The 21,592-nt window shown below is 43.1% G+C and overlaps 1 protein-coding gene across 1 annotated transcript in view; it reads right to left on the bottom strand.

Annotated features, from left to right (window-relative positions):
* SLC26A7 (solute carrier family 26 member 7) overlaps nucleotides 1-21,592 on the bottom strand; it is a 142,815-nt gene that overhangs the window by 5,752 nt on the left and 115,471 nt on the right. The window contains exons 13-15 of the mRNA XM_019550350.1: nucleotides 8,547-8,684; nucleotides 4,344-4,392; nucleotides 416-519 (exon numbers count right to left, since the gene is read on the bottom strand). Of these exons, the coding sequence (XP_019405895.1) occupies nucleotides 416-519; nucleotides 4,344-4,392; nucleotides 8,547-8,684 (291 nt within the window). The remainder of the gene's footprint in view (nucleotides 1-415; nucleotides 520-4,343; nucleotides 4,393-8,546; nucleotides 8,685-21,592) is intronic.

Below are 21,592 nucleotides of genomic sequence, written 5' to 3'. Positions count from 1 at the left end.
TTCAACGAATATGCATGTAGTCCACGCAAAGTAGAAAAGCTCTGAGAGGAAATATTCAGGAAAGCCACCTCCAAGTCTCCTAATAGTTGAAGCACTCATGAGAGGCTGGGGAATACCCAAGTTCAAGTACCCTCTCTGCTCAATTCAGATCAGGAATCTGGACCAATTCTTGCCATCCCAATGAAGCCCATGCCGCCAAGTAAATAAATTTAATTCCAACCGCAGTCATATGAATTAGTTTCTAAAAGTAATTTGGGGGCTACTATATAGAGCTGATCACAATTGCTATTATAATATTATTATTTGTACTTTGGTATTTATAGTCACATGACTGAACTTTGGGTCAACTGATATGCAAGGTGAATACAGACTTGGACCTAATTTCCAGCACATATATGCATGATGTCATAAATACCTGCAGAAGCACCGAAACTCCAGTATAGTCAAATAAAGTCAGTCCACTGCAGTCTAATATTAAAGCACGTCTTTCATTAAGGCATGGCTCTAAGGATGACTCACCTATATATTTGATACAAAATGAGAAAGAATCTCCAGAAAGAATAACAATCTCTCATCAAAAAATAAACAACATACTGTGTTACAAACAAAGCACTTTTTTGTACATTGGGAAATATCAAGCAAGGGAATGCCTTATTTAAAAAGTACAGCAGAAACAGTAATGGGGTTACAGGATAAAACTGAGAACCAAAAAATAGGAGATCTGGGGAAAATACCTTTCCAATAAAAAATACTTGGGTAGTGGAATAATCTCTCATCAGAAATGGAGCAAGCCTTTCTAACTCAAGTTTTCAAAACTAGTCTGGACAAAATACTAGCAAATGTAGGAAAGTATTCTGTTCTGTTCTGTTCAGATTCCTATATCTGTATTCATCACTGCGGTAGTATCCAAATGCCTTTCAATAGTTCAACATAACTAATATCTATTACGTTCTCCTCCTGGGGGAGAAGCGTGTGTCCGCTCTTGGTATGTACTTCTCATTTACTTTTGGTTTCTTTCTGTTTGTTTTTTAATTATACATGCTACTGTGTAAGAGTTGAGAAGGTAGATCAAAGAAATGCGCTTTGCACTTTCTAGCAGAAAATGGTGAAGTGTGTAATAGTCTCTCTGTCTGAAGGAATCGATTCTACTGCCTCAGACCAATCTTACAGTGGTAAGGGGCAGGTGACCCCAGCAAGACCTTACAATCTATGAAAAGGAATGGATCACCTAATAATTCCTGTCCGTTATAACGAGAGCTGTGTATCTCTACAAAAAGTCAAAGCAACATACAGACATCAAGGTCCTGATCCAGGAAGTAACTTAGCAAATGCTTCAGTTTAAGTATATACCTGATGTCATTGAGATCACATGCTTAAAATTAAGCTCATGCATAATTGCTTTGCTGTATCATGGCCTAAGTCAATGATTCCAAAAGTTTCCTCACAGAGAGCACTGTAAAACAAATCTTATTTATGCCATACTGCGAATAAATATTAACATTAAAGTAAGTAAGCACAAACTGCAAAGCACTCAGAAAGACATGGGGATGGGGCAATGGGTTGAACGTTAAAGAAGTGTTAAGCTTAATAGTTCTGAAAAAGCAGATAAAAAGATTTTCAGTTCTTGAGAGGGCTTACAGTTCCAACACAGTGGGGATTTATATTGGCATTAATTCCTTCCTCAAAGTAGACTATGATCAAAGTCCACTGGACTTATAGCTTTGGGGGTTTATTGGCTTTTTTAGCTGTATGTTAATAAATACATGGCAAACAAAAATAAAGAATTTCAAAAGAAAGCTCCTGCCTGATACTTCTGCTGTAGAAATCCAGAAAAGCTTTATGTGGATGACTGGATGGTTCACTGAAGTCTTTTCTATATCACACCAATATTTCCAAAATAAAAGCAGTTTCTCTTTGTGTTTGTACTGAATTATACATAAATAGAAATGTAGAAGGTAAATGTAGAAGATAGAGTTTCTATATAAAATATTTACATATAAATATATATACATACATGTATATATACAAAATCATTATATAATCATTTATATAAAGGGGAGGAGCAGGTTATGATTAGGATCTTGTGTTCAGTTTGCTTCCCCTTGCTGCTAGTACAGACCAACAGCAAACTACTACTCTCACAGTAAGAAATAGAAGTAAGGTATCTGAATCAAAGTGCTTTCCAGGTCTGCTCCTGGAGTGATGCTTAGGTAAATGTCTAAAACTAAAATGTAACCCGCTGACTGTTTAATAAACAGTCCAGTCCAACTGTCTGGAAAACTTTTGGAGTTACAGCTGAGCACAGGGCAGAGCCACTTAGGGAGTTTTGGTGAATTGTTGTGGGGGGAGAGGGGTGCTGACCCGACCTGACACAGGGGTGTTGACCCAGCCCTCAACAGCTCACCAAAACTCTTTAAGTTGGTCTCCAGCACAAATAATTGCCCACCCCTGATTTAATGGCTCAAAGTAAGCTTGGGTATGATATAAGTAGTGCTCAGACACTGTGAAAGATCCAGCCATCCAAAGAAATCAGGATTTCCTTTTGGTCAGTGTCTCTAAGCAACTGTCTAGCAATGCAGGGATTTTACAGAATATTTTTTGCCTTTACTAGGACTAGTGTATGTTGCAATACTTTACAGAGATAGCTATAGACTCCATCACCCTCTAATAAAACAAAGAATGTAATTCCTTAAAGTCATCAGAAATATAGTTAATGAATATAAATATTCAGCCAATTGTTCCAATTCAATTTCTTGACTAGAACCTGAATGCTTATAAGTTTGTTGAATAAATGTTATATTTGAACTCTTTCCATGATTTAAGTTATCTGTATAAAGTATGTCTTGAAAAAGGTCACTCTAGTTACCCTATAGGAATGTATGCGCTACATTCTGAGGTACCCAGGTTGTAGCTGTATTGGTCTAAAGGAAAAGGCAATCAGGACTCGTAGTAGAGATGATATTTTCTGTGATGATGCAAATTACCTTGAAACAAAGGCAGGAGCTTTGTTTCAAGGTAATTTGCATCATCACTAATCCTCACAGGAGGTGAAAGGCTCCATAACAGCTATGAACTGAATGCCCAGAGGAGTTTGCTATCTATTGACTCCTCTGTGAAATCTTATGAAATATGAACTTCCATTTCTACCCAGGAGAACTTTTGCAATCTTTTCTCCAATGCCTGATAAAGGGTGTTTGTGCCAGAAAGTTTGCAATTAAAGAATTTTTTTTGCAAAAATCTTGTTGGTCTAATAAAAGATATCATCTCTACTATGAGCCCTGATTGGCTTTTGCACTGTATTCTGGCATTTTATTAGGTGTGTTATGAAATGGTTTATATATTTTAAATCTCAAATAGAAAATAAACCTTTATTTAGTTTCCTTATTCCATATTCTGAGGTAAGGTGATATGGATCATTTTGAGCCATTTCAATTTTCTTAGCCTATATTGTAAATGGACTTAAAAGCCATACAGATTTAATATCATTTTTCTACTTTTAATTTTACTTACTGTCTATGCTCCAGCTCTGCAGTCAACTCTGACAAGGCACAATAATCCACACAATGCTCAGTTCATTTCATGATTGGGCAGTGTTTCTAATAAATCTGTTGGTTGATGTTTTTGTTATTTTTAGCTGAGGGACTAAAAGCAGTGATTGTCAGCTGGGGTCCCACAACACCCTGGGATGCTGTGAGATCTTTTTAAGGGTGCCACCCAATATTAGCAAACACATACACATGATTGACATGATAAACCAAGAGCTTCCCAATAGGAATTCATATTGTCCAAAGCATTGTGATCTTCCTGGGTACTTTGCAACAGAATTGCTTTATTACTATTCTATAGTACAAAAAATAAGTTAAATTAGTTTTTAAATGGATGGGGTGCCACTAAGTTCAGAAAAGTTGTGGAGAGGTGCCTTGAGTCTAAAAAAGGTAGAAAACCAGGGCTCTAAAGTATGTCAGGTTCTTAGTTCAAATCTGGACTAAGGCATGGATAATATAATTTCTCTGCTGTCTCATGAGTAAATTATGGTTATGTGAAATATGTTGGTACCCTCTGAATATTTCCTAGATTCAGAGCTGTAAATCTCTACCAGCAATCTCAAAACGTAAGCCCTACATTCTCAACTTAAGAGGGTTGAGAAGCCCTCCAGATCAACGGCAAAGCATATTGACAGGATACTATAGGGAAGGTGGCACTGCTAGTGTTCAAGCTTCACTTGGTATGAGGAAACATATTAGTTTCTGGACCATGAACATTTATGTAAAAATCAGGAAACAACTGACATACCAACACCACACCCCATCTTCCTTTAGATGTTTCATAAATGCTAAACTCACCATGACAACTGCCATTGGATAATGGATTGAGCAATGTGTTCTGTTCGCACTGAAACAAAAGGAAAACTCAATGTAAGAACTAAGGAAAAATCATTAATGCTTTCTGTTTGCCACTATGGAGTTTTTCTATTCCCTTCTAAAGGAAAATATCAAAATTCTCTTTCTGTGAAAGTCTTGTGGATCCTTTTAACATGTGGAATAAATTCAGCAACATTTGTTTAAAAGTTATCTCAACCTATGTATTATTGTTTCACTGCCTCACTTTTGCCTTCTAGGCCAATCTCTAGCCTTCATGAATTGATATCCATTTTAATCTCCTGGGGGCTACACAGAGCTGATAAAAAGGGGGAGGGGAGTAAATGAATAAAGTTCAAAATGTCAACCTCGTTTACATTATGAAATATTCTATGTTAATTGAAATATTTGCTAAAATAATTTCTGAAATTATTCATTTACCAAAAACATGTTTTATTTATTCAAATGTGGCTTTAAAAAAATCTAATATTTTGATAATGATTTTGATAAAATATTAAATGTGTGGTAATAAATTATAAAAGATGTAATACAAATGTATTAAAATGAAAAATATATAAATAAAAACCCACAAAAGCATGAACAAGTTTTTGCAAAAAAGTTTTGTTTTTGAATAAAGGTTATTTTCTACATACTGTGCAAAAAAAATCAGCAAATTGTAGAATTTGCAGAAATTCTCTCCCCAGTACATATAAAGGACAAAATATCCACCCCAAAGAACATTTAAATTAATTTCAGGCAAATCAAATATGTTTATCTCTACCAAGTTATTTATGCTGTCTTCATCAGAGAATGTCTTCATAGCAGTTAAAGCAAAAGCAAGAAAAGCAAAATAAAATAGACTGTTTATTTTTTTACTTGGCTATTTGATATTGTTTTGTTTTATCTATTTTCTGTATTATCATATACTATGTTGAGTATCATATCCTATGTTCTCATCTGAGGGGGAGAGGAGTCAAGGAGATCTGGTTGTATTTTAAAGAAACCTTACTGAGGGCTCAGGAACAAATCTCAATGTGTAGGAAAATTAGTAAATATAGCAGGCAACCAGCTTGGCTTAGCAGAGCACTCTCCAGTGATCTTAAACACAAAAAGGAAGTTTACAAGAAATGGATGCTTGAACAGATGACTAGGGAGGAGTATAGGAATATTGCTTGGGTATAGAGGGATGAAATCAGGAAGGCCAAAGCAAAATTGGAGTTGCAGCTAGCAAAAGATGTGAAGGGTAACAAAAGGAGTTTCTACAAGTATGTCAGCAACGAGAGGAAGATCAGGGAGAGTGTGGGTGGTGGAGGCAACCTAATGACAGATGATGAGGAAAAGGCTGAAATACTCAATTCCTTTTTTACCTTGGTCTTCACAGGCAAGGTCAGCTCCCAGACTACTGCACCAGGTCGCCGTTTGGGGTGAAGGTGAGCAGCCCTCAGCAGTGAAAGAGCAGGTTAGGGACTATTTAGAAAAGTGGATGTGTACAAGTCCATGGGGTCAGATGCAATGCATCTGAGGGTGCTGAGAGAGTTGGCTGATGTGACTGCAGAGCCACTGGCCATTACCTTTAAAAACTCATGGCGATTGGGGGAGGTCCTGGATTACCAGAAAAGGGCAAATATAGTGCCTACCTTTGAAAAAAGGAAGAAAAAGGATCCAGGGAACTACAGACCAGTCAGCCTCACCTCAGTCCCCAGAAAAATCATAGAGCAGGCCCTCAAAGAATCCATTTCTAAACACTTGGAGGAGAAGAAAGTTATCAGGAACAGTCAGCAGTGGACATTATATACCTTAACCTTAACAAGGCTTTTTGATACCAACTCTTACAGCATTCTTAAGAAAACTGAGGAAGTATGGGTTGGATGAACAGACTGTAAGTTGGACAGAAATCTGGTTGGTTCATCGGGCTCAATGGGTTGTAATCAATGGCTCGATATCTAGTTGGCAGCTGACATGAAGTGGAGCGCTCCAGGAGTCGATCCTGATGCCAGTCTTGTTCAATATCTTTATTAATGGTTTGGAAGATGAGATGGAGTGCACCTCAGCAAGTTGGCAGATGATACCAAGCTGGGGAGAGTAGTAGGTATGGAGGGCAGGCCTAGGATTCAGAGTGACCTAGACAAATTGGAGGACTGGCCAAAAGAATTCTCATGGGGTTCAACAAGGACAAGTGCAAAGTTCTGCACTTACATTGGAGCAATCTCATGCACTATTATGTGCTTAGGACCAACTGGCTAAGCAGCTCTGCAGAAAATGACCCGGGGCATATAGTGGACAATATGCTGAATATGAGCCAGCAGTGTGCCCTTGTTGCCAAGAAGGCTAACGGCATACTGGGCTGCATTAGTAGGAGCATTGCCAGTAGATCAAGGGAAGTGATTATTCCCTAGTGCAGCATTGATACAGGCCACACTGGTGCAGGCCACTGGTGCAGCACTAGTGGGGCCACATTTGGAGTACTGTGTCCAGTTTTCTGCCCCCCGGTACACAGAAAGGATGTGGAAATTGGAGAGAGTCCAGCAGAGGGCAACAAAAATGGTTAGGGGACTGAGGTACAGGACTTATGATGAGGACAGGCTGAGGGAACTGAGCTTATTTAGTCTTCAGAAGAGAAGACTGAGAGGGGATTTGATAGCAGCCTTCAACTACCTGAAAAGTGGTTACAAAGAAAACGGAGCTAGACTATTCTCATTTGTGGCAGATGACAAAACAAGGAGCAATGGTCTCAAGTTGCAGCCAGGAAAGTTTATGTTAGATATTATGAAAAACTTTCTCACTTGGAGGGTGGCGAAGCACTGAAACAGGTTACCTAGAGAGGTGGTAGAACCTCCATCCTTGGAGTTTTTTAATACCTGACTCTAGAAAACCCTGGCTGGAATGATTTAGTTGGGGATGGTCCTGCTTTGAGTACGGGATTCAATTAAATGACCTCCTGAGGGTCCTTCCAATTCTAATTTTCTATGATTCCATGTTCTGTTTTAATTTTGTTTCAGCTAATAGATTGTGCAATCTTATTGTATGCTTAGTAACTATAAACTATATAATTGTATTATTATATTATTTATACTTTTATTGTTCATTTTACTGAATTGTTTTATCAAAAGCTGTAAATCAATTACTGTTAAACAAGAGCAAACTCTGTCTAGCCTTTAAAACTATAATAGGTATTGGCAGGTATACTAGAATAGTCAAGATGTCTGTGGTGGCAGTGACGTATTATTATTATTATTTTTATATCCTCTATTTATTTATTTTACCAAAACTATGATAATCACTGTGAAAACTTAAGGAGAAACATTACTTTACAGTATTGTTCCTCAATTTTATACCTGTCTGTATACCTTCCTGTTGCTTCCAGGTTAATTACTGATAATTACAATGGTATAAGCCTAATTCTCAAAGCTGCTGAAAAACTGTTGCTCCCACAGACCTCCGTGGCGGCAGATATTCAATCTGCACACATCTACATATGCATTTAGGGTGCAATAAAGTTACTGGTAAGTTACTTACTGCACAGTAAATGGATTTAGGCTGGCATCTACATGTGCAGGTGTTAAAGCACTGTAATGCTGTATGTGGACTAACTTGAGAGTAAGGTTAGTCCCAAGTCAGTCCATGTGCACAGTGTTACTGCGCAGTAAGGTGTCTATGTGTGCATTACTGCACAGTAACTACTCAGGCATAAATTTGATACCCTCATGATGCAGGTGTCAAATTTATGCCCAAGTTGGCATAGGTCAACATATTTCTTGTGGCATACAGGCTTGAACATGTAGACACCACCTGTACTGTGGTGTAATTTGCAGTTACTGCACAGTTAATATGCACATGTAGACATGCCCTCTGTGATGGAAATAGGCCTTTATGTATCAAAGCCTATGGAAGTTCTCCCATGAATTTCCATGGGTACTGGATTGATTCATTAACATCTTTTGTTGAATTACATAGATAAATATATTAGATGTATTCCTTCCAAACAGTGATGGGAAAAACTAAACACACTGAATTTGATGAAGTTTAGGTTTTAATTTTATTATATGGCAAATTGATCATCTATGTCATAATGTGATTTTCTATTGTATTATCTGATGGAGTGCTGTGAGATTTGATGGAATGAACATGAGAAAAGCACTCGTTATCATTATTGCCATCATTACTACTGATGAATATAGCACATCCTACCTTGTTTATATCATCATATGCCTGGTTGCTTGCATTGTCCTTCTGGATTATCTTTATTAAATCAGCATAGAACTTCTTGGCATTCAAAAAGACAAGTGGGTTGTTCACCGAAACTATCTTTACCTGTTGCAAAGATTCCTTTGGGGTGAAATAAATAAAGCATTGTGAAGGTTTGACTCATTCCCTCCAATTTAAACAAAGGAAAAATATTTTTTAACAATCCTACAAAATATAAATTACTAGTTTTGTGAAAAGATACTGGGTACCATGGTGCTTTAACTGGAGAATAGTCTTCTCCCTTGTCTTGCTTAAATCAAGGAAAATGTAAGTAAAACAAAAGGACTCAATGATTAGTTAGAAGGAAAGACAGAAACAAAACCATAATGTTTGGCATGGCTGATCTTAAGAATGACAATTCAGTAAATAAAATGACTTACCATTTCCGTATTTAAAATTGTAACAAATGAAGGAAGCCTGAACTACTCTGAACCAAAGCTGAACAAATTGTAAACTGCAGAAGTCATTTCTGATCTTCTTTCTTAGTACTATCTTGCACTGAGGGGTATCAAGCTAGGATATTTAACATAAACCTATACACAGGCCCATGTATAGGAACTTAGAGAATTAAGTTTTCAGAAAATGCTTATTATGAGACCATCTTCTGCAGACAAAAAGAAAACCTGAATGATGTACTAACTTCATGCTTTCTGATTCTTTATACTTACACATTGGGTACATCTACATAGTTTTGTAGTTTCATAGTAGTTAGGGGTCAGAAGGGACTTCAATAGATCATCTAGTCTAACCCCCCACCACTGACTGGAGCACATGCTGGGATCACATGACCCCAGACAGCAGTTCACCCAACCTCTTTTTGAAATTACCCAAGGTAGGAGCGAGGACCACTTCCCTAGGAAGTTGTTCCAGATCCTAGCTACCCTAACAGTGAAATATTGCCTCCTAATCTCTAACCTGAACCTATTCTCCAGCAGCTTCTGGCCATTGTTCCTCATCAACCCAGGTGCTGCTGGGGGGAATAGGACCCTTCCTACTTGCTGCTGATCTCTCCTAATGAGTTTGTAGGCAACCACCAAATCCCCAATCAGCCTTCGCTTACATGAGCTATTAATGTAGCTCAGTAAACTCCAGCATAGTCCACAGCATAGTTCAGTTGCTCCAACGCAAAGCATCTTCACATGTGCCTGGGAGCACACCAGTTTGAGCCAAGGCAGAGCAACAGGTTTGGGCTGGGCCTGAGCTAGCAGCAGGCTTGGGCTAGGCCTGAACTAGCAGCAGGCTTGGGCTGGGCTTGGGGTGGCAGCATTAGGTGGCAGAGGAGCTGACTGGGTCACAAGAATGTTGAAACTGTGCAGCCATGTAGCTGAGCCCCTGAGCCTGCTGTCAGCCTGGGGCTCTCCAGTCTGGCTCAAACTGCTGCGGTCCTGACAACTCCATAGTAAAATGCATATGTAGATGCAGTCATTGTGTCAAAAGACACTGAACTTCTCCAGGTATCTGAAAACAAGTATAAAATTGAAACAGGAAAAGAAGAAAAGAAGACTATAATCAGTACAGAAAGGATAAACAGAGTAGGGAAAAGAGGAGGAGGGGTTGCGCTCTATGTCAAGGAGTGTTATACATTCACCCTTATCAAAATGGAATTAGAGGAGGAGAAAGTAGAAGGATTGCGGGTTAGGATACATGGAAGTCAAGGGGAAAGGGATTTGGTGGTAGGGGTCTGCTACAGACCCCAACACCAAGGGGAAGAACTAGATTTGGAACTCCTGAGGCAGCTCTCAGAGAACATAAAGACTAGAGAAGTGGTAGTCATGGGGGACCGGAACTACACTGACATCTGCTGGGAGATGCAGAAAGCAAATTCCCACCATTCACGCAGGTTCCTATCCTGTGTGCAGGACCTCCACCTGATGCAGGAGGTACATGGTTCCACTAGGGGGAATGCCATACTGGATCTGGTATTGACAATAGGGGATGACATGATAGGGGACCTACAGATCAGTGGTCACCTGGGGGACAATGACCACCAAATAATAGAATTCACCATAAGGCATAGAGTGGGGAAGGTAACTAAGAGGGTGGAAGTGCTAGACTTTAGGAAGGCTGACTTTAGCGAGCTCAGGCATTTAGTCAATGATGCACTGCAGGGTAAGAGATTTGGTGAGATGGAAGCCCAGGAAGGGTGGCTGTGCCTTAAGAAAGCGATCCTTCGAGCACAGCGAGAGACAATGCCGATACAGGGGAAAAGGGGGAAGGGGCCAAGAGGCTTCTTTGGCTGACCAGAGAAATCCAGAGCAGCCTAAGGGCAAAAAGGGAGGCATATAAGCAGCAGAAACAGGGAGAAATTACTAAAGAGGAGTGTGCCTCCTCAGCTCACAGTTGTAGGGAGGCAGAAAGGCCAAAGCTACCATGGAACTGAGGATAGCATCCCAAGTTAAGGATAACAAAAAAATGTTTTCAGATACATAGGGAGTAAAAGGAAGGCCCAGGGCGATATAGGACCACTACTGAATGGGCAAAAGCAATTGGTGACTGACAGGGGGGACAAGGCTCAACTCTTTAATGAGTTCTTTGCCTCAGTGTTCCTAAATGAAGGGCAAAACAAGTCTTATAATGGGTTCATAGAAAGACAACAGCTGGGTGCCAGTCTATTAAGCACTGACTCTGAGATGGTGCAGTCACTTGGAAGGACTGGATGCGTGTTGCAGAGCACTCAGGTGCCTGCACCTGAGAGCAGAAACAGCTTGGGAGAGGCCCCTAGTGGCAAGAAGGGTGAGGCTCAGCTGCCAGTTACCAGGGCAGCCAGAGTCACAGGTGCTGGTTGCTAGGGCAACCGGTGGGGAGCCAGCTGACAGGAAGGGGCAGGGTCTGGCCCTTCTTAAGCTCCAGGCGTGAGGGCAAGAAGACAGTTCCCCTCTGGCAGCTAAGGGAGGGGGAGCTCGGCCAGGGCAGACAGAGGGGAGAAGCCTGACTGCATGAGCATCCCCTGATTGCTGCTATGGGTTGGAGTATTTCCTGGTAGGGATTGAATGTTGTTTGGCTGGATAGTTTAGCTTTTTATGTTATAGCCCAGGGGCTTTCTGTCTTTGTGTTCACTGTTTTGACCAGAGGACCGAGCGAGGCTATTAGGGGTTGGAGGAGGCCTCACAGGGGCTCCACGGTAGCATGGGGACCCTGGCGCCAGAGAGGGCTCAGCATTTTGGGGTGCATTGACCCCAGCCCCAGAGCAAGGGGGCAGCAAGAAGCCCCAGAGCAAGGGGGGCAGCAAGAAGCCCCAGAGCAAAGGGGGCAGTGAGAAGCCCCAGAGCAAGGGGGAGGGCAGTGGGAAGCCCCTAAGAGAAGGCAAGGACAGGGCCAAATCACAGCAGGGCCCAGGTCGAATATGTCAGTACCATCTGCGAGGCTTGGGCTGTGTTGTAGGGGAGGAAAAGGTGCCGCAGACAGCACCACCTGGCACCAGGGCACGTAAAGTGGGCAGCCTCCTGCTAATTACATCAATCAATCAATCAATCAAGATCAAGGTGTGGCAGACGAGTAAGCAGGCAGTTGGCCCATAACAGGAGGGTGGAGTCACCAATAGAAAGGCTCCAGTAGCGATACTCCTGTCACAATGCGTTTAGGTCAGCAGGCCTGGATAAGCTGCATCTGAGGGTACTGAAGGCACTGGCTGATGTCATTGCACAGCCACTGGCAAGAATATTTGAGCACTCGTGGTGCACAGGCCAGGTCCCAGAGGACTGGAAAAGGGACAATGTGGTCCCTATTTTCAAGAAGGGGAGGAAGGAGAATCCAGGCAACTACAGGCCAGTCAGTCTCATCTCCATCCTTGGTAAAGTCTTTGAAAAGATTATTAAGGCTCACATATGTGAAAGCCCAGCAGGAAAAATTACACTGAGGGGAAACCAGCACGGTTTCATAGCAGGTAGATCATGCCTGACTAATCTAGTCTCTTTTTATGACCAGGTTACAAAGCACCTGGACGTGGGAGTAGGTTTAGATATCATTTACTTATGCTTCAGGAAGGCCTTCAATACGGTATCCCACCTCATACTGGTGAACAAATTAAGAGGCTGTGGCTTGGATGATTACACAGTCCAGTGGGTGGCAAATTGGCTAGCGGGTTATACCCAGAAAGTGGTGGTGGGTGGGTCGGTATCAACCTGGAAGGACGTGGGCAGTGGGGTCCTGCAGAGCTCGGTCCTTGGACCGATACTCTTCAAAGTCTTCATCAGTGATTTGGACGAGGGAGTGAAGTGTACTCTGTCCTAGTCTGCAGATGATACAAAACTGTGGGGAGAAGTGGACACACTCGAGGGTAGGGAACAACTACAGGCAGACCTGGACAGGCTGGACAAATAGGCAGAAAACAATAGAATGCGATTTAACAAGGAGAAATGCAAAGTGCTGCACCTAGGGAGGAAAAATATCCAACACACCTACTGCCTAGGAAATGACCTGCTCAGCAGCACGGAAGCAGAAAGGGATTTCAGAGTCCTAGTGGACTCCAAGAGGAACATGAGTCATCAGTGCGACAAAGTCATCAGCAAAGCTAATGCCACTTTATCGTGCATCAGCAGATGCATGACAAACAGAACCAAGGAGATAATACTTCCTCTCTGTCAGGCACTGGTCAGACTGCAGTTGGAATACTGCATCCAGTTTTGGGTGCCATATTTTAAGAGGTATGTGGATAACCTGGAGAGGGTCCAGAGAAGGGCCACTCATATGGTTAAGGGCTTGCAGGCCAAGCCCTATGAGGAGAGACTAGGGCACCTGGACCCCTTCAAGAGAAGGTTGAGAGGCGACTTTGTGGCTGCCTATAAATTCATCATGTGGGTGCAGAAGGGAATTGGTGAGGTTCTACTCACAAAGGCACCCCTGGGGGTTACAAGAAATAATGGTCATAAGCTAGCAGATAGCAGATTTAGACTGGACATTAGGAAGAACTTCTTCACAGTTAGAATGGCCAAAATCTGGAATGGGCTCCCAAGGGAGGTGATGCGCTCCCCTACCCTAGGGGCCTTCAAGAGGAGGTTAGATAGGGATTTGGCTGGGGTCATCTGAACCCAGCACACTTTCCTGCCTCTGCAGGGGGTCGGACTCAATAAATTATTGAGGTTCCTTCCAACCCTAACATCTATGAATCTATAAGCTGCCACATGTCCAGCAACACCTAAAGATGGGAACAACAGACCATGAAAATCCAGGTAAATATCCTAGAAAGGCTTCATTGGAATTTTCAATCCATGGAAAATGTCATGTGAAAGGCATGTGTCCAACAAATCTAATCAACCCTCTGAAAAACCAAGAAAATCACAAGGCAAAATGATATCTGATTTACCAAATCTAAAAGGTGAAATAATTTGTCACAAATAAGTAATATAGCTGAAACATGCTGGAGCTAAAAATGAGAATACTCAGACAACCCACACTAACTCTTCTGAGAGCCAGAGACATGTGCAAAACTGAAGTTCACTATTCAGAGTGTAAGTGGAGTGGACATAGAGATAATTGGTAAGTAGAACAGGGAAAGCATGAAATTACAAAGAAAATGCATAGCATTCTTAGTAGACCTTGGAGCAAAATAGGAATGGAATTTTCACCACAAACCAGACAGACTACCCCATTTTGCAGACTACTATTCATACTTCTGGGAACTAGATAATCAGTTAGACATGACCTTAACTACTAGGGCTGTGCAAAGCTTGGGTCCATGAGTCAATTCAGAGAAGATTCAGCTCAATTCAGAGGCTGAATCACCAAATACAAATTGAATCAGGAGAAGATAAAAAACCTCCAAATCAATTCAGAGGCTTCAAATTGATTCAGAAAAGATTCAGAGATTTGGAAGACAGTCTTTCAGGGGAACAGAAACTGAGAAGAGGGAGGGGGAGCGAGGGGGGGGGGAAGACTGACATCTCTAGCTGGCCAGTGACTCTGATCTTTCCCTGAGTCCCCTTCCAATCACAGTGCTCTGGGGGAGGGATGTATAAACAGCATATAAGCCTCTGTCTGCAGCCTTTCTGTGCCTTTTGTGAGCTGTTTCTGCCTGAGCAACAGCATCTGAAAGGTACTGAACTGGCTTGACATCCACCTATAGTCAGTCTCCTGATACTTTTTGTTCTTGGAAAGGATTGGATATAGATACAGCTTACTAACCAAAATCCCTCTACTTATCCCTATCCAATCCTTTCTTTCAATTTATATTTATTCTTGGTCTTTTTTCCCAACACTTTTTAAAAGAAAGCTGTGTTTTCCCTGGCAGTGTGATTCATCACTGTGCAGGGAAGCACATACAATACACACACTCATACACATACATCATAGAAGAAGTCAAATATTATTACAACACAGAAGAAGTCAGACATTCATAGAAGAATAGATTATAGCTATTAATATTATTAGTTATAGTTACATACAGACTAAAGACAAAACAGAAGAAGTCAGATAGAGATTCCGATTAATACAACACAGAAGTCAGACAGAAACAGAAGAAGAGAGTATTTTAGTTACACACACAACAGTAAATATAACACAGAAGAAGTAGTGAGAGATTCAGATTAACACAGCAGAAGTCAGAAAGTCATAGAAGAAGAAGAGAACAGATTATATATAGTTATTATTATTAGGTATAGTTATAATCAGACACAGACAACACAAGTCAGATAGAAATTCAGATTAACACAACACAGAAGTCAGAGAGTCAAAGAAGAAGAAGAAGAGATATTATTTTAGATGCACACTCAACAGTAAACACAACACAAAAGAAGTCAGACACAGTCATACATCAGAGAAGAAGAAGAAGACATATATTATTAGCAGGGGTCTTGGTTTCTCTGATTTAAAAAAATTCCCAATTTTCAGTTTAAAACGTGTAACCCAAATCTACATTTTTCCATGATTAAAAACACCAGGGGTGTTTCATTTTAATCGTGGGAAAATGTGGATTTGGGGTTATTTTTTAAAACCAAAATTTGGGGATTTTTTTTTTTAAACATAGAAAACCAGGATCCCTGATTATTAGTTAGTTACACACACAGATACATTTTCCAGCACAGGAAAGATTAATATGAAGTGTGCTGGAAAGGCAGGTGCCAGGTCTTCTGGCAGGGGAGGGAGAGAGGCTAGAGGGGGTAGGAGGTGAGCTAGAGCTGCAAGTCCCCCGCTGCCCCAAATATAGATACATCCTCTTTCCTGGCAGCCATGAGTCTTCTGCTGCCAGTGGAAGCAAGGAGGTGGGAGCAGTACCTGTCCCTGTGCCTGCACCTCCTCCCCTAACTCTAGAAATAGGCACCAGCAGCAGAATGACTGTCTCCTCTACCACAATTTCATCTACCAGCATGAGCCTTCCCCTGCCAGAGGAGGAGCTGGATCTGAAACCAGGGGACCTGAGTGCACTAGCTCAAGAAATTCTGGGGAAGCTGAGTTTCAAAGTTAACACCTCAAAGTTCCCCTAGACCCAGGTCTCCTTTTCAGGAAGGCACCTCAGAGGAGGCTGTGGAGGCAAGTGGCTCATCTGAGTCAGCTCCTCCTGTTGTTGTGCCTCTGCCTGCTGAGGAGGGGGATAAGGCCCCTTCAACCCAGAAGTGGGGGAGTAGTGTAGTGTGGGATCATTTTGAGGTGGCAAATGATCCCAGGTTTGCTATCTGCCAGCACTGCCAAAGGCAGATCAGTCAGGGCAAGGAGGTGAAACACTTCATCACCACAGCAATGCTGCTGCATCTGAGGAGGCAGCACCTCCTTGCCCTTCTTCCTCCTCAGCCTGGCACCAGCAGAATCATGCCCAAAGGGAAGTCCCCCACTCACTTCAAAGCCCCCATCCCTCCAAAGCAGAGGCAGGCCACCCTGGAGCAGTGGGGGAAAGCTGCAAACAAAGGGGAGCATGTTGCAAGGGCGAGCAAGATGACTCAGAGCGTTGGGGAGATACTTGTTCTGGATGGCCAGCCCTTCTCCTTATCTGAGTAGCAAGGGTTCAGGCAGCTCATGGTCCCATCCTACCAAGTGCCCCCATGCACCACCTTTAGCAGGATGGTGGTGCCCTCCCTGTATGAGGCATGCTGTGCATGGGAAGGGCTGCAGGTAGCCTTGCACTTCACCTCTGACAGATGGAGCAGCCGGGGTGGAGATCACGCCTACCTCTCCATCGCAGAGTATTGGTGCGATCAGTCAGGTCATCGGTGGGCTCTCCTTCAAGCCGAGGTGATGGATGAGTCCCACACAGCAAGGGGGATCACGGTGGCCATGAACCAGTTGGTGCAAGGGTGGCTTATTGGGCAGGATGAGCTCACCCATGGGTTCCTGGTCACTGACAATGGGACCAATATGGTCAAGGTCATCCATGATGCCAACTTGCTTGGCATCTGTTGTGTGACACACAGGCTGCACCTCATAGTCAGAGATGCCTTGGAGGGGGCCAGAGCTGCTGGTGATGGCGCCATCACTACCACCCAGCTGATTTCAAAATGCAGGAAGGTGGTGGGCTACTTCCACTGCAGCATCAAGGGCAGCAAGATACTGCAGGAGAAATGGGCAGAGCTGAGCATCCTGAAGCACAAAAGCATGCAGAATGTGGAGACTCAGTGGAACTCCAGATACCTGATGCTCGAGAGGCTGGTGGAGCAACAGAAGGCCATCCATGAGATGGCCTTGCTGGGGGAGATCGGAATCAACAGTCCCCTTAACAGAGTTGAGTTAGATACCATCTCCCAGATCTTGGTGGTCCTCAAGCCCTTCCTCGAGGCCACCAAGACCCTCAGCACTGCCAATGCCCTCCTTAGCCAAGTGATCCCTGAAGTGTGGGAAATTGAGAACCAAATGGAGTATTTCCAGGGGATCAATGTTCCTGCCTGGAGCAAGCCATTGTCACCAGACATGCAGGCGCTGGTGAGGTGACTGAAGGAGGGCATCTGGAGATGGCTGGATCCCTTGTGTTCCAGTATGGTCCACATGCTGGCAGGCATGTGAGACCCAAAGGTGAAGGGGAGCATGTGCATTGGCAGCACCAAAACCCTTGATCACTGGATGGAGGTGCTGGTCAACAGAGTCAGGAAGGCAGAAGGGCAAAGGTGAGGGGATATGGAAGAGGGGGATCCACTTTCCTGTGCCAGCACCAGCACCAGCCAGTCTCCTCCACACCAGCCACTGCCAAGGTGGGCCAAGGGCATGGCTTCACTGTTGGGGTCCAGACTCACCAGAGCCCAGCCTCCGGCAGGTAGAGCTGAGGCTTCAGTCGCTACCAATCTCACCAAAGCTGTGGAGCTGCTGGACTGTGATCTCTTGGCCTACTAGGCACACCACAGCCAGACGTGGCAGGATCTGGTCATTGTTGCCTGAGAACACCTGTCCTGTCCACTGACTAGTGTTCCAAGCTAGAGGGTATTCAGCATTGCTGGGGATGTTGTGATACCCCACTGTACCTGCTTGGATCCTGTTTTGGTGGAGCAGCTGGTGTTCCTGAAGGTGAATTTCCCACTTCTGGGGTTCTCCAAGCTTCACCTGCAGGCAGAATGAGTGCTACCCTCCTCACTCCATCTGCACCGATTTCCATTTTTTTTTTTTAAAGCAGTTAATGCCCTGCTCTCAGAGCTGGAGGGGGCACTCACTGCATTACCAGCCAGCATGGGAAGAACATGTCCTTACTGAGCTTCCGTTCTAGGAAGAACTTGGAGGTATGAGCTGGGGCTATGGGGAAGGAGGAGGCCCCAGGTTCTGGGCATGACCACTAAAAACGCACTCTGCCAGGGATGGAGAGACCTAGTGGGACTGCTGGCAGCGCGGCAGCCCCAGAAAATGCCAAGACCAAGGATCTCCCTTGTGAAAGACAGATAGGAGGTGCCATAACTTCCAGCTACCACATGTAGGTGCACAGTCCTGGCTGGGGAAAGCCCAAACCCATCACATCTTTGACAGGCCTGAGGCTTGCTGGTTGGAGTGGAGTTGTGAGGCTCCATGTGAGCTCAGCTTAGCTGCTGGGATGCCAGCTTTTGGGTTGAAAAACCCTTTTTCAAGCTGAGGAAGCTCCTGTAGTTGGTGTGTGTGTGCTGTTCCTGAATGGAAGGAATAGTAAAGAAGCCAGAGGCTGGCATGCAATGCAGGCAAGAAAGCCAGTCAGTGAAAGTGAAAATGGAGACGTCAGGGGGTGAGAGACAGGCTGGGGTAGTGGGGGAAAGGGGATATAGCAGCACAGGTAAAAGTGGAGTGGTATGTGGGAAGTCAGATGTCAGGCAGGTTGTAATGTGTCATAAATCCAATGTCTATATTGAGTCCATGAGTTTCTGTACCTAGAAGGCTGATGAAGTGAAGTTCATAGGCCCATCTGTGAAAAGTGGTTTGTAAATTCCCTTTGAGGATCAGGCCTGAGAGACTGGAATCTCCAAATTGAATTGCTGTCCTCCAAATTGGCCAAATACAAATCAAATACTTCCCTATTCACACAGGCCTAACAGCTACCATTACAGACAACATAATGAAATCTTTCAGCAGTACAGTATCCCAAACTATATAATTTCAGGCAGCCACACTACTTTACTTGCTGTGAGTTCATACAAATGATCCATGAATTGGAATTTGATCATATCATATTGTATTTACTAACATACCAGATGTACCTTTTTACCAAAAGTTAACCTTCCAAAATTGAGGTGTGTTTCCTATGTGGAAAAGCTGATTTATGCCCAGAAAAAGCATACCACTGATTCCTGGTCCACCCAGGCTAGGGACAGACATTACACATAAACCAGTTTAAGTGATCAGAAACTGGTTTAAACATGTAACAAAATAGATGTTCGGTGCACATAAACCAGTTTGAAAATGGCTGAACTCAATTTGAATGAAACCTGCTTGAATGTAGTATCAGACTTAACTGATTTGCGTCAAACCAATTTATGCAATGTCTGTCCCAAACCCCTTCCTGGTTTAAGTTAAATCAGAATCCCCCAGCATCTTGGCATGCTCTGTGGGCTGGGTAGGGCTCTCTGCCTGGCTTCCTCCTGCTCCCCACCCCATCCCCTTATCCCTCCCTGCTGAAGCAGGGATCCCTGCTCCCCTCTGCATTACACAGACACCTCTTAGCATTAGTTAACAGACCATATGCTGGCTATGGTCCATGCTGTGAGAAATGAGACAAAAGCAGAGCCCCCTTAGGGCCTTTGGAGCTAATCAACAGCTCAGCTGGTAATAACCTTCTGTTCTTTCCTTGGAAATGTTGTTTAAGAAGAGCTTGAACTAATGGAGAGCCTACTGTTTTGCTGATGGGCTGATAAATGCTGTGTAACTAAATGCTGTCTAAATCCCTGCTGGCTCCCTCAGTAGGGGAGCCCCTCCCTAAGCAGAGTGTCCTGCTGGGGTCTGGCCATGCCCCCGCCCCTCATCTCAGTACTGTGGGGGGTGGGGCAGCTGCTCTAGCATCCCCAGCTTCAAGCCTGAGCCAATGCAGGCACGTGCCTGTATTTCCTTAGTCCAGAGGGGATGTCTTTTCAGTTACAAACTGATTCAGCTTAGGCAGGTTAGACTAACCTGCAAAGATTGAATCAATCTTTGAATCAAGCAATTCAGACTCAGGCTTTTTGAATGCCTGTCCTTAGTCTCAAATTTTAAAACTAACTGCCTGGCAGCAGCAGTGACATTTCTATTCAGGCGTCTGAGGAAGTGAATTGACCTAATGCATTGATTTTCACTCCACAGGTGTTAATGACTAGCCTTCAAACAAGTACCCAGCCTCGCTAACCTCATCACCAGAAGCAAACTTCCTATGGCCCAAAACACACCGAATGTATCCAGACTATGCCATGACGAGAAATATAAAAACTTCCAACATATCTCCATCACCCTCACAATTCCTACACCCCACAACAGAACCATCAGCATTCCCGGATCTTACAGATACCCTTCCAAAAATGTAATATATCTCATCCAATGCACCAAATGCCCTGATGGAAAATACGTAGGAGAGACCAAACAACAACTGCACACCAGAATGTTTGCACGCCGGAAATCTATCAAAGACAAGAATATCCAATCACCTGTGGGGGCACATTTCTCACAAGAAAACCACTCTCTCTCCAATCTCTCAGTTATAATTCTCAAAGGAAACTTACAAAACACCTTTCACAGACAAGCCTATGAACTTTACTTCATCAACTTCCTGGATACTAAAAATCATGGACTAAATATAGACAGTGGATTTATGACACATAACGTGCCTAATATCTGCATCCCCAGGTACCTCTCCGCTCTTTACCAACTATATTTATTCCCCTCTCCCCCCATCATTCCCAGCCTGTCTCTCACCCACTGACTCCTCAGTTTATATCTTCACTAAATGCCTGTCTTGCCTGCACACCACCCTCTGGCTTGTTTACTATTCATTCCATAAAGGAAGAGCACACACCAACTGCAGATGCTTCCTCAGCCTGAGAAAGGGTATTTATGTCCAAAAGCTTGCTAAGAATTTTTCCAACTATTTGAGTTGGTCTAATAAAAGAGATCAGATTTACACAAAGAACCTTAATGACTAGCTCTTCTTTTAAATGGTCTTGATGTTCCACTAATTAAGGTAATCTTTCTTCTGGCAGTTCTACTGTTTGTTAGCTACTCCTGTTCTCTCTCAGACTTTTTAGCTCTTTTCAAATTCATAGATCTGCCCATGAAGGTCAGTCTTCAGCAGCAGCTACAATTTCAACTTTTAGTTGAACATCAAAGGGAGGGGGGATGAGCTGAAGATTAGACTCTGCCCCTCTTCTATGCAGCCATAACCCTGGGGAAAAAAATGTCTTTCATTCTGCATTTGAGAGTGTGTGGTATGCGAGAAACTACAGTATTCAACAAACGGCTGAGTAAAGCTATAGTAAAAATGTACTTGATGTTTCCTGTACAGTTTTGTGTTAGCTGTATTCATACTCATTTTGAAAAACAAAACAAAACAAAACTAAGCGTCTTTGTGATATCACCTTGTCAAGGAAGAGAGAAACAGCTTATTCCCCAGTATACCAAGAAGGACATTTACAGTTGCTCTGTGCACTTTTCAGTGC

This window comes from Crocodylus porosus, unplaced genomic scaffold, assembly GCF_001723895.1.
Source record: "Crocodylus porosus isolate Cpor-Errol unplaced genomic scaffold, CroPor_comp1, whole genome shotgun sequence".
In the NCBI taxonomy this organism is placed as follows: Eukaryota; Metazoa; Chordata; order Crocodylia; family Crocodylidae; genus Crocodylus; species Crocodylus porosus.
The sequence above is the reverse complement of the archived record's forward strand: the minus strand, read 5'-3'. Positions and strand labels throughout refer to the sequence as shown.